Here is a 14,092-nt window from a genome sequence, read left to right as displayed (position 1 = left end):
TATGTACACGTTTTTTTATTATTAAATTTGGCCTTACCTTGTGTCTTGGTGTGGGACGGCGTCTAGGCTGGGAAGGAGCTGAGAGCGAGTGATGTCACTTCCAGTGGGAGGTTTTAAGCAATTTCCGCAATGATGCTGGGAAATGTAGTTTGTACAAATACTGTTAATGGGTCTTGCCAATTGATTCGCTCTGGATAGTTAAGGGAGGAGTTTGATGCATATAAAAGAGTGGAGACAGAGACAACGTGCAGGACTGCGAGAGACAGGGAGTGTGCCACAGAAGAGAGCCAGAGAACCAGAGAGACGGCAGAGGAGAGCTGCAAGAGCCACAGGAGTTCCTGAGAGAGCAGAGACGTGGAGAACAGAGACCGGGATCCAAGAGGAATCCTCAAGACTAAATGTATTAGTAGAACAAGCAGGCTGTACTGGAGAGTGGATTCAGGACTAAAAGAGTGCAGTTTAAAAGGGAAGTAGCCAGACCACTTTTAATGATTAGTACATTGCCTAATAGGGTTTATGACCCGCTTGCTGTTTAGGGACCCTAGTGCACCTTTATATTTTCTCTGCTAGAGTGATACCTGTGTTTTTAAAAGGAGATAAACCCAATATTTGGTATTTGCCTGTAACTTGTAATTTATGGTTCTTGCACCTGTTCTATTGATATAAATATCTATGATAGAGTGGCATTTTGGGGTGTTGCATTTTAAATTACCTGTGGCTATAGGTTGTGCTCTTAAATATATGGATTGGTATAGTTAACTATAAAGAAATATATTTTAATCTCTGTTGGGGTGTTCTGTATACTGCATAATTGTGAGTCACTCAGTGCTGTTGCTTTTTTTCTGTCTCCAGGGGGGGTGCCTGCCATATCCAGGGAGGAGCTTGGCACCAGTGTGGGGGGGTCACTAGCTGCACCTTTTCCTGGAGCGGTTGATGAGGATCCAGTGGTGTCTATTGTGACTTTGGCCTGAAATTCATTTCTTTTGTATACTTTTGCACCCTAGCAAAGTAGTGGGTGCTTTTATTATTTTCTTTTGATACTTTGTGCACTAGTAAATTGGTGTGTGCCTTGTGTTTTTTTTATTTTTATTTTTGGTAACCCTTGGTACTATAGAAATTGTATTATCATATTTTAATGATTTTTATAAGGATAATAAACATTGTTTATTGTGAAATGGTACAACTGTCTGCCTTTCTTGTCATGGTCGATCTGTTCTGAGTTCCAACTGGTCATAATTACGAACCTGTGTTTTAGTGTTGCTAGGGTCCTAGTGCCCCATATATTTAGTCACTAGGTGGCGTAGTTGGCTACTGTTTGAATTTTAACCCCAAAAGAGTGTCCCGTGACATTTGCATGGATTTATGCAAAGAAAACATTATGTACACTTGTTTTTATTTTGCTAAAAACAACTTTTTGTTACACAATCAAGGGTATGTATTTGATCAATAGTTATTCTGTTCTTTTTGCTTTTGTCTCTAATGTAGATTCTTTCTGTTTATAAAAGAAAAAGTTTACTTATGAAAAGGTTTTCTCCTTATTCTCCGAGAGTTGAGATTTTAAATGACCTACTGCGATAGGTGTTTTGTCTGAGATTGTGCAAGGGGAAGCACTGACCTTTTGAATAAACCATCTCCTCAAAAGAGAATATTTTAAACTTTTTCAAACAAGCCTGGACATCAGTGATCGACATGACTTACAAGGATGGTTGTTTTTATCTTTTGTGTCCAGTTGAAAAGTGATGCTGTCTTAATCAGCAGAGGGTCAGATACATTTTTATATGTTAATATACACTAGTCAAGTTTCCAGTTTCTATGGCTAGTCTAAACCCCACAGCTCATACAAACATATATAGTGTTTTTATAAAATACATGTTTACTTTTGTGTTTGTCCGAGCAAACGCAACACCTTTATAATGCTTCCCTGTGCTTTACTTTAGCACTGTCCCTCTCTATCTCTCTGTGTGCTTTTACAATGCTTCATAAGAACATAAGAACATAAGAAAGTATACAAATGAGTGGAGGCCATTCAGCCCATCTTGCTCTTTTGGTTGTTAGTAGCTTATTGATCCCAGAATCTCATCAAGCAGCTTTTTGAAGGATCCCAGGGTGTCCGCTTCAACAACATTACTGGGAAGTTGGTTCCAGACCCTCACAATTCTCTGTGTAAAAAAGTGCCTCCTATTTTCTGTTCTGAATGCCCCTTTATCTAATCTCCATTTGTGACCCCTGGTCCTTGTTTCTTTTTTCGGGTCAAAGAAGTCCCCTGGGTCGACATTGTCTATACCTTTTAGTATTTTGAATGTTTGAATCAGATCACCGCGTAGTCTTCTTTGTTCAAGACTGAATAGATTCAATTCTTTTAGCCTGTCTGCATACGACATGCCTTTTAAACCCGGGATAATTCTGGTTGCACTTCTTTGTACTCTTTCTAGAGCAACAATATCCTTTTTGTAATGAGGTGACCAGAACTGAACACAATATTCTAGGTGAGGTCTTACTAATGCATTGTTAAGTTTTAACATTACTTCCCTTGATTTAAATTCAACACTTCTCACAATATATCCGAGCATCTTGTTGGCCTTTTTTATAGCTTCCCCACATTGTCTAGATGAAGACATTTCTGAGTCAACATAAACTCCTAGGTCTTTTTCATAGTTCCCTTCTTCAATTTCAGTATCTCCCATATGATATTTATAATGCACATTTTTATTTCCTGCATGCAATACTTTACACTTTTCTCTATTAAATTTCATTTGCCATGTGTCTGCCCAGTTCTGAATGCTGTCTAGATCATTTTGAATGACCTTTGCTGCTGCAACAGTGTTTGCCACTCCTCCTATTTTTGTGTCGTCTGCAAATTTAACGAGTTTGCTTACTATACCAGAATCTAAATCATTAATGTAGATTAGGAATAGCAGAGGACCTAATAGTGATCCCTGTGGTACTCCACTGGTTACCTCGCTCCATTTTGAGGTTTCTCCTCTAATCAGTACTTTCTATTTTCTACATGTTAACCACTCCCTAATCCATGTGCATGCATTTCCTTGAATCCCTACTACGTTCAGTTTGAGATATAATCTTTTATGCGGGACTTTGTCAAATGCTTTCTGGAAATCTAAATAAACCATGTCGTATGCTTTGCAATTATCCATTTTCAATGTTGCATCCTCAAAAAAGTCAAGTAGGTTAGTCAGACACGATCTCCCTTTCCTAAAACCATGCTGACTGTCTCCCAGGATATTGTTACCATATTGGTAATTTTCCATTTTGGATCTTATTATAGTTTCCATAAGTTTGCATATAATAGAAGTCAGACTTATTGGTCTGTAGTTACCTGGTTCGGTTCTGTCTCCCTTTTTGTGGATCGGTATTACGTTTGCAATTTTCCAGTCTGTCGGTACAACCCCTGTGTCAAGAGACTGTTGCATGATCTTGGTTAGCGGTTTGTAAATAACTTCTTTCATTTCTTTGAGTCCTATTGGGAGGATCTCATCCGACCCAGGGGATTTATTTATTTTAAGAGCTCCTAGTCCCTTTAACACTTCTGCCTCTGTTATGCTAATTATTTAAAATTGGATAGGAACAGGTTGACATGTGGGGCATGTTGTCCGTATCCTCCTTTGCAAAAACCTGTGAAAAGTAATCATTTAATATATTTGCTATTTTTTTTCTTCATCTCTGATTTTGCCATTTGTGTCTCTTAGACATTTAACCTCCTCTTTTGAATGTTCTCTTGCTGTTATAATAGTGGAAAAACATTTTGGAATTGGTTTTAGCCCCCTTAGCAATATTGATTTCCATCTCTCTCTTGGCCTTTCTAACTTCCTGTTTGACTTGTGTTTTCAGTTCCAAGTACTCTTTCTGTGTACTTTGTTTTTGGTCCCTTTTCAACGCTCTGTAAAGTGCCTTTTTTCGCTGAATATTTTTTTTAATTGATCTATTAAACCATTTTGGCCATTTTGTTTTAGATTTAGATTTGTCTACTTTTGGGATGTAATTGTTTTGCACATCTAGTACTACCATTTTAAAAAACAGCCATCCTTTTTCCGTGGATGTTTTCTCTATTTTACTCCAATCTACTTCTGTTAGTCTCTGTTTCATACCTTCATAGTTTGCTTTTCTAAAATTGTAAACCTTAGCTTTAGTCATTACTTTTGGGGTTTTAAAAAATACTTCAAATGAGACCATGTTGTGGTCTGAGTTTGCCAATGGCTCTCTGACCTCTGTTTTATTTATTCTGTCTTCATTATTTGAAAAGACTAAATCAAGGCATGCCTCCCCTCTAGTCGGTGCCTTGACAAATTGCGTTAGGAAGCAGTCATTTGTCATTTCCACCATTTCAATTTCGTCCGTCGTGCTCCCCACCGGGTTCTCCCATTTTATACAGGGGAAGTTGAAATCCCCCATTAGTATGGCTTCTCCTTTTCTACATGCATTTCGAATGTCATTGTATAACAGATTATTTTGCTCAGCATCTGAATTTGGCGGTCTGTAGCATGCTCCTATTATTATGCCATTTGCATTTTTGTCCATTATTCTGACCCATATTGATTCTGCATTGTTTTCTTTGTCCTGATTGAACACCTGGGCTTCAAGACTTTTTTTATGTATAGTGCTACCCCTCCGCCTCTTCTGTCCTGCCTGTTTTTCTTATACAGTGTGCACCCACTAATATTATATTTGTCTCCATCACTCTCAGACAACCAAGTTTCTGTAACACCTATCACATCGTGCTTTACGTTACCACTGTCCCTCCTCTCTCTGTGTGCTTATACAATGCTTCCCTGTGCTTTACCACTGTCCTTCCTCTCTCTCTCTGTGCTTTTACAATGCTTCCCTGTGCTTTACCACTGTCCATCCTCTCTGTGCTTTTACAGTGCTTCCCTGTGCTTTACCACTGTCCCTCCTCTCTCTGTGCTTTTACAATGCTCCCCCGTGCTTCACCACTGTCCCTCCTCTCTCTCTCTCTGTGTTTTCACAATGCTCCCCCGTGCTTCACCACTGTCCCTCCTCTCTCTCTCTCTCTGTGTTTTCACAATGCTCCCCCGTGCTTCACCACTGTCCCTCCTCTCTCTCTATGTGTTTTCACAATGCTCCCCCGTGCTTCACTGGCAGTTCTACAGTATACCTCCAGTACCCGTGTGTGGTGAGGTTGTTCCAGTTCCTGTAGAGCCACACACACACTGTGATCAGGGCTGCAGTCAGCAGTGTGAACAGCAGCACTCTCACTATCAGCTCAGTGCTGAGCCAGCTGGATACAGAATCTGTACAGAGAAAACACACACAGAGGAATTACAAATGATGAGGAATAGCCACTAGACACACTTACCTACAGTCTGTACAAAATGCTGTATGTCCATTTTCACTGTTTTTGGTAAATGTATGTGTTTTTTTTTATTTTAGATACTATTAATTCCTATGTTAGTAGAAACAATAAAACAAACAAGTTACAAGTGAAATATTGCAGTGTTTCGCATGAAGATTTTTACACTACATGATAATGAGGCTACCCCTCCAGGAGTAAATCTATAGTAATATCTGGAAATGTGTGGAATTGGCATTGAACTCATTTTGGTATGAAGAAGCTTTTCAGATATTGATCTCTTAAAAACCTTAAATATGGGCCAAATGAGATAAATGTAAGCATTAAGGGAGACTGTATGTTCAATTAAGAGTAATTACATATAGTAACTGAACAGTAGGGGGTGCTAGATAGAAAGTCTTCCCTGTGCTTTACCACTGTCCCTCCTCCTCTCTCTCTCTCTCTCTCTCTCTCTCTCTCTGCTTTTCACTTTTTCCCTGTGCTTTACTTTACCACTGTCCCTCCTCTCTGTGTGCTTTTCACTGTTTCCCTGTGCTTTTACTTTACCACTGTCCCTCCTCTCTCTCTCTGTGCTTTTACAATGCTTCCCTGTGAGTGAAATACCTTTGATCGCTGTGCTAGGGCAGTAATCTGAAGGCATGAAGGTTACTGTGTGATTGTGGACTGGGTTGCTGGCCACACAGGCGTATGTGTTGGTAGAGTTCTCCCCCTGTAGTTCGTAGTTGGACAGTTGGAGTCGGGTTGTGCTTGTTGAGCTCGGTTGAGTCACTTCAGTCCAGTTTCTTTGCCAGGATAGAAGCACATTGTTGCTTTCTGTCACTGAACACAGAAGAATGCAATAATCATTGTCCCTGGCTTCACTGCTCCTGTTAACTTGAGGGATAGGAACTGCATCTATCGAGACAAATACAAAAACAGACTTTTCAATTCCTGCATTTCACTCGCCGTAGACAGACAGAGACACAGGCAGACAGAGACGCACACACAGAGACACAACTAGGCAGACAGAGACACAACCAGGCAGACAGAGACACACACAACCAGGCAGACAGAGACAGACACAGACAGACAGATAAAGCCAGAGTAATGCCTTTACTGGATACAGCCCCACTCTAGTGCTCTAAATTTCAAAGCACTTTTAATACATACGTACCGTAAATGGACAAAAGGAATATTTTCTGGAATTTGATTTTTCTGTACACTTCCACAATGTAATGTCCACTGTCCTCTTTCTCCAGTCTGCTAATCTGAAGAGCGCTTGTCGTGTTGTCTGTCTGCAGCCTCGCTTTGTATCTGTCCTCATAAACTTCAATTCTCCCTCTCTGAACCCTTGCAATCAGCCAGTCTGTTTTCTCAGACCCGTATCTCCAGTCAATTTCAGTGTCAGGCTGCAGGTTTGGTATCTCCACAGTCAAAGTGACCGATTCACCCACAATCCCTTTCACCTGCTGGGCTACTGGCTCTGCTGTGTAAAACAGAACAAAAACGTATTCAGAACTTCATTTCCCACCATCACCCCCATCACACATAGATACATGAGCAAGCGGAAGATGATGATGGGAAATGTAGTTCTGAATGAAGTTCTGTAGGGAAAGGAAACTAAAATAAATACAGTTTTACAGTATATATCTCTCTCTATATAAATACCATTAGAAACTAAACAGTTTTACAGTATATACAGCTGCCTCCAGATTTATTCATACCCTTGATTGTGTAACACAAAGGTGTTTTTAGCAAAATAAAACAAGTGTACGTAATGTTTTCTTTGCATAAATCCATGCAAACATGAAACATTGTAAGACTATCAGTGTTGGGTATCGCAAAAACATTTCTGTCCAAAGTTAATTGCATTTTATTGTTTAAGGTGTGAATAATTTTGAACCTTCAGTTATTGAAAAAACATGCAAATATGTTGGACAAATATACTTTTACGAAGTACAATACTGAATGTCTGAAAAAATTACTGTTTTCATTCATTTATGCAACAAATACTGAACGTACACTTGCATTTATTTTGCTAAATCCCATTATAGTCTATGAAGGGTATGAATAAATCCGGGGGACACTGTATATGTAAATCCCATTAGCAGTGTGGAGTAGTGGTTAGGGCTCTGGACTCTTGACCGGAGGGCCGTGGGTTCAATCCCAGGTGGGGGACACTGCTGCTGTACCCTTGAGGAAGGTACTTTACCTAGATTGCTCCAGTAAAAATCCAACTGTATAAATGGGTAATTGTATGTAAAAAAATAATAGTGTAAAAAAAAAAAAATGTAATTGTATGTAAAAAATAATGTGATATCTTGTAACAATTATAAGTCACCCTGGATAAGGGCGTCTGCTAAGAAATAAATAATAATGTATGTGTGTTATATACTACTGGTCAAAAGTTTTAGAACACCTCCATTTTTCCAGTTTTTATTGAAATTTAAGCAGTTCAAGTCCAGTGAATAACCTGAAATGGTACAAAGGTAAGCGGTAAACTGCCAGAGGTTAAAAAAAAAAGTTTAGGTTACCAAAAACTGAAAAATAATGTACATTTCAGAGTTATACAAACAGGCCTTTTTCAGGGAACAAGTAATGGGTTAACAACTTACAGTTGTTCTGCAGCAATGGAAGTAAATTAAGCCTTGAAAGTTGATGCTAACAATTCCTACAGGTGTCCCAACTTTTGTTGATTACTTACAAACCCTCTGTCTGTATAAAAGCAGTGTTGGAACAGACTGTGTTACTACACCCTCTTAAGCATTATTTGGACAGTATTGTACTGCAGGAAGTAGTATATTGCTCTCATAATGGCGAGAAAAAGGCAATTAACAAAGGAAGACTGACAGGCCATTATAACCCTTAACCCTTTGCGGTCCATTTATTAAATGCGCGTCAGGCACGCCAGGTCTAATTTATTTTCACACGCGCAGTTAATTTTAGACGCGCTGTTTAAAAGTATTTTTTTTCACAGTCAAACATGTTTAAATGGCCCTGCATATCAACAAAGCACTCACTAGGCATCTCCAGCCCCGCCCCACCCTTTCGTTCGCTATAGCTTTCACCTATGTAAGAAATAAATAATAATAATAATAATAGTCGTACATACCGATCAATCATCTCCTGATCACTCGTTTCATCACCAAACCCCTCAATAATGCGATCAAGTCATTATTTTATTACTATGACATCTCAAAAAAGCTCTGCAAATGTCCGTGTTCTCTGTGCGCTGACTCACAGGCAGCCAGCTTGTTTACTTACGACCGCCCCGTTATCTGATACCAGGGCCATGTATGACTATTCATGAGATACAGCTTTTTTTTTTTTCGACTTGTCTCGGCTCCTGTTGTTCATTGAATGGTTTTCTCGACTTTTTCCGGAGAAAAAACAACTAAAACCCGTTTTTTGCGTTTTTATAATGATGTCGGACAGGGTCCGACAATGGACCTGATAGGAATAATTGCAATGTCAGACCAGGTCCGACAATGGACCGCAAAGGGTTAAAAGTGTAGGTCTTTCCTTTAGAGAAATTGCAAAGAAAGCCAAGGTGTCAGTGAGTACAGTTTCCTACACCATCAAAAGTCACTTGGAAACTGGAGGAAACTCTGACAGGAAGAGGTCTGGCAGACCCAAAGCCACAACAGAATCAGAAGACAAGTTTCTGAGAGTCAACAGCTTGCGTGATAGGCGGCTCACAGGACAACAGCTTCAAGCACAGCTTAACACTGGTCGAAGTAAGCAAGTCTCCGTTTCAACTGTGAAGAGAAGACTTCGAGCTGCAGGTTTGACAGGTCGAGTGGCAGTAAGAAAGCCATTGCTAAGATGGCAAAATAAGAAAAAGATGCTTGCCTGGGCCATGAAACACCGCCAGTGGACTACTGAAGACTGGAAGAAGGTCTTATGGACCGATGAATCAAAATTTGAAATCTTCAGTTCATCACGCAGGGTTTTTGTACGCCGTCGAGTAGGCGAAACGATGGTTCCTCGGATGACCGAGCAAGAATGAGACTAATCAGAGAGGCTACCAAGAGGCCAATGGCAACTTTGCAAGAGCTACAGGCTTTTATGGCCAAGACTGGTCAAAGTATGCATGTGACAACAATATCCTAAGCACTCCACAAATCTGGCCTGTATGGTAGGGTGGCAAGAAGGAAGCCATTACTCAAGAAGGCCCACCTTGAATCCTGTTTGAAGTATGCAAAAAAAACACTCTGTAGCCATGTGGCAAAAAGTTTTGTGATCTGACGAAACTAAAATGGAACTTTCTGGCCTAAATGCAAAACATTATGTTTGGCGCAAACCCAACACAGTGCATCACCCAAAGAACACCATCCCTACTGTGAAGCATGGTGGTGGTGGCAGCATCATGTTATGGGGATGTTTCTCATCGGCAGGGACTGGGGCACTTGTCAGAATAGAAGGGAAAATGAATGGAGCAAAGTACAGAGAAGTCCTTGAGGAAAACCTGCTGCCCTCTGCCAGAAAGCTGAACCTGGGACGGAAGTTCACCTTACAGCATGACAATGACCCAAAGCACACAGCCAAAGCTACACTGGAGTGGCTAAGGAACAAGAAGGTAAATGTCCTTGAGTGGCCCAGTCAGTCCTGACCTAAATCCAATTGAAAATTTGTGACATGACTTGAAGATTACTGTCCATCAACACTCCCCAAGGAAATTGACAGAGCTTGAACAGTTGTGTAAAGAAAAATGGTCAAATATTGCCAAATCTAGGTGTGGAAAGTTGGTAGAGACCTATCCCAACAGACTCACAGCTGTAACTGCTGCCAAAGGTGCTTCCACCAAGTATTCACATCCTATTATGATCTTTCAGTTTTGTATTTTTAATATATATATATATATATATATATATATATATATATATATATATATATATATATATATATATATATATATTCTCAGTAAAAACTTTTTCCCCTTAACAGTGTTGTGTAGATAAGTGGAAAAAATCCTCATTTAAATGCATGAAACTCGGAGGCACTGACACAACAAAATGTGAAAAAAGTTCAAGGGGGTGTAGACTTAGTATAGGTACTGTGTGTACATATATATATATATATATATATATATATATATATAATATACACACACACTACTACTAGAAACTAAACTAAACACAGTTTTACAGTATCTAGCTATTCATACATAGGGCTAGCATACTAGATAACATTTGTTTAAATTAGCAAGAGAGAGAGAGAGAACAAACTAGTACTAGCACTACTACTAGAAACTACAGGGTACTGCAGGACCAGTCTTGAGAAACACACTCTTCGAGAAGGTGCTTGTTTTTTTTTTTTTACTGCAGTGAGCTAGCCTTTCCTGTGTAACCTGAGCTTTCATTTCTAACCACAGTACTGTGTGATGCATTTTCCTTCTCTCTCTCTTTCTCACTTTATATCTCTTTTAAACAGTGTAGTAGCAACATATGGGAACATGTAACAAACACAAACAACTTCTCCTTTTAGTCTGACATTTTGAAATTAACTACAGAAAGCTAAAGGAGAAACTTGAGTCATTGTTTCCATTAGTCAATAAAAAATGAGTTGAAAAAAAAGAATTTGAAACTAAAAGGAGAACTGGGCATATTCATTGCTGCTTTCTGTCACAGTCATTTTCTTTGGTGTAAATTAATATTATTATTATTATTATTATTATTATTATTATTATTATTATTATTATTATTATTATTATTATTAATTTCTTAGAAGTCCTTATCCAGGGTGACTTACAATTGTTACATTTATATTACATTATTATTTTTTACATACAGTTACACATTTATATATACAGTTGGTTTGTTTTTACTACTTGAGCAATCTAGGAGGTAAAGTCCCTGCCTGCTTGCTCAAGGGTATAGCAGTAGTGTGTGTGTGTGTGTGTGTGTGTGTGTGTTCCTCCCACCCCACCTGGGATTGAACCCACACAAACAAGACCCTGTGGTCAGGAGTCCAGAGTCCCCCTAACCACTACTCAACACTGCCTTTCTTTCCTTTTCAGTAGGTCCTCTGCAATTCCCCAACACAACACTAAACAACGAAGACACTGAATCTAGAGCAGTACAAATACAAGAGGAAGATGGTAAGTGTCTGCAATAAATGCATAATAATAATCATAATAATAATCTGTGAATAAAGTGAAATGTTAATTTTTTTTCCCATCTCTCTCTCCCTCCCTTTAAACCTTCATTAATAGTTTGTTAAGCCTTACATGTTAAGAGTTGTGAAATTGTTAATAAACTGCATACTAGATAATAAGAGACATTTAAATTAGCAAGAGAGAGAGAGAAAACAAACTAGTACTAGCACTACTACTAGAAACTAAACTAAACACAGTGTTACACTATCTAGCTGTCTATATCTAGTATGCTAGTCTTATATATAGACAGCTAGATAGTGTAAAACTGTGTTTAGTTTAGTTTCTAGTATTAGCACTACTACTAGAAACTAAACTAAACACAGTTTTACACTATCTAGCTATCTATATATAAGACTAGCATACTAGATAACATTGTTTAAATTAGCAAGAAAGAGAGAAAACAAACTAGTACTAGCACTACTCAACAATGCTGATCCTAAATGCATTAGTGTCTAAATGAACAGATGGGGGTGGGGGGGGGGGTGTACTGCATTACCAGGGTTGAGAGCACACTGTTCGAGAAGGTGCTTGCTTTTATTAGTTTTTGACTGCAGTGAGCTAGCCTTTCCTGTGTAACCTGAGTTAGTTGTTAACCACATTAGTGTGTAAGAAAATGTATTTCCTGTCAAACAAGCCTGTTGTTTTTAAAATGTCCTCTCTCTCTCTCTCTCTCTCTCTCTCTCTCTCTCTCTCTCTCTCTCTCTCTCTCTCTCTCTCTCTCTGTTTTTTTGTTTTTTTCATCCTTCCTAACTCTTTCTTTCTCTCTATCTCTGTCCTTTTTTCTCTTTCTATCTTATCTTTTTATCTTTCTTTTTTCTTTCTCTCGTCTTTCTTTTTCTTTCATTCTGTCTTTCTTTCAGGACTGACAGTCTTCTATACATTGACCAAGGATAATTAGGATTTTAAAATACAATGTGGGATTAGTTTCCCCATTTTCATTTAACTTCCCTAGCTTGTTCTCAGTTCCATTATTGCCTGTACCACTGTAATTAAGCTCTCTCTCCCCTCTCTTTCTTTCTCCCCACCCTTCTCTCTTTTCCCCTCTCTCATATTGACCTCTCTCCCCCCTCTCTCTTTTCCCCTTTCTCTCTAGACGGCTCATATTGACCTCTCTCCCCCCCTCTCTTTTCCCCTCTCTCTAAACGGCACTTACTATAGACACTTTATATTGATAGCTAGATAGTGTAAAACTGTGTTTAGTTTAGTTTCTACTAGTAGTGCTAGTACTAGTTTCTCTCTCTCTCTCTCTCTCTCTCTCTCTCTCTCTCTCTCTCTCTCTCTCTCTCTCTCTGTGTATATATGAAGAGCTTCATTCCAAAATGTTATATATCAATTTTCACTGTTTTTGATAAATTGATGTTATTAATGAGATTTAATGAGCTGGAAATTCCCTGTGAGTTTGACTGTAAAAACTAAAAAATAAATGTTTGCTTAATACACATTGTTGGGTAAGAAGAGAATTGTGAATTGTCACTGACTGCTTGCAATGTGCCCTGCGATGGACTGGCCTCCCGTCCAGGGTGTAGTCCCGCCTTGTATTGCCCTGTGCGTGTGTGTGTGTGTGTGTGTGTGTGGTGGCCTGCGATGGACTGTGTCTGCCGAGTTGGGCTCCGACTCACCATGACCCTCTGAAGGAATAAGCAGTTATGATAATGGATGAATGGTCACAGCTTCATTCCAAAATGCTCTATATCCATTTTCACTATTTTTGGTAAATTGATGATTTATTTATTTATTTTTTTGATACTATTAATGCCTATGTTTGTAGGAACAATAAAACAAACAAGTTACAAGTGAAATATTGCAGTATTTTGCATGAAGATTTTTACACTACGTGATAATAAGGCTACCCCTCCAGGAGTAAATCTAGTAATATCTGGAAATGTGTGGAATTGGCATTGAACTCGTTTTGGTATGAATAAGCTCTTCATATTTTACTTTTAAAACTTTCATTGAAAAGTTAAAATTTACAATTGGGAACAAATTGATGATAGTAGAGTGAGATAGATACTTAGTTACAATAGCTATGCAATCCCTAATTAAACTCGTAAATCTAACATGTAAAACCAGATAGAAATATTAAGCTTACCCCTGCCACATGAAATGCTCAACAGGATTATGCTTTTCCAAAAATAAATCATTTTATGTTTTTCTGACAAGACAAGTTTCCATTCCATACCAGTTACAGGTGTGCTTAAAAAACAAAAAGAAGTACCCTACCTAAGTTTCGTTTGCTTTCACCATCTCAAACCAGATGCATTGTGTGATTTCCTGCCTATTGTTGAATACACCAAATGTATCCTTTTATAGCTGGGCAGCAGTGTAGAGTAGAGGTTAGTGTTGGGGGAGGGAGGGCTCTGGACTCCTGACCGGAGGGTCTTGTTTATGTTGGTTCAATCCTAGGTGCGAAAGCTAGTTAGACCCTTGAACAAGCAGGCAGATACTTTACCCCCTAGATTGATAGACAGACAGATAGCTAACTAGTTAGACCCTTGAGCAAACTCAGACAACTTGCAGGCAGGCAGGCAGGCAGTCAGGCACCCGGCCACCACAGGAGTCGCCGGTGCGCAGTGGTGAGACAAGGATTGCCCTGCCGACGCAAACCCTCCCCACCTGGGCGGCTCAAGCTCAGA

General features: G+C 39.1%; 1 protein-coding gene across 1 annotated transcript; it reads right to left on the bottom strand.

Moving 5' to 3' along the window:
- Positions 1-5,085: 5,085 nt before the first annotated feature.
- Positions 5,086-13,809, bottom strand: LOC131705164 (CD48 antigen-like). Its single transcript, XM_059007410.1, has 4 exons — positions 13,549-13,809; positions 6,477-6,788; positions 5,927-6,217; positions 5,086-5,264 (listed from the first exon to the last, which is right to left on the bottom strand). Exons 1-4 carry the CDS (start codon positions 13,634-13,636, stop codon positions 5,086-5,088), a joined length of 870 nt encoding a protein of 289 aa, XP_058863393.1. The 5' UTR covers positions 13,637-13,809.
- Between the last annotated feature and the right edge of the window lie 283 nt (positions 13,810-14,092).

Source organism: Acipenser ruthenus, chromosome 35 (assembly GCF_902713425.1).
Source record: "Acipenser ruthenus chromosome 35, fAciRut3.2 maternal haplotype, whole genome shotgun sequence".
Taxonomy (NCBI): domain Eukaryota; kingdom Metazoa; phylum Chordata; class Actinopteri; order Acipenseriformes; family Acipenseridae; genus Acipenser; species Acipenser ruthenus.
This window is presented reverse-complemented; position numbering and strand designations above follow the sequence as displayed.

What these genes read in the sequence shown, in the direction of transcription:
- LOC131705164 (XM_059007410.1), bottom strand. Translation starts at nt 13,636, where the DNA reads ATGGAATGGAAACTTGTCTTGTCAGAAAAACATAAAATGATTTATTTT. An exon ending in ATTCCTTTTGTCCATTTACG is followed by an intron (nt 6,218 to 6,476) that starts GTACGTATGTAT and finishes TTGTCTCGATAG; the next exon opens with ATGCAGTTCCTATCCCTCAA. An exon ending in CCCTAGCACAGCGATCAAAG is followed by an intron (nt 5,265 to 5,926) that starts GTATTTCACTCA and finishes TTCTCTGTACAG; the next exon opens with ATTCTGTATCCAGCTGGCTC.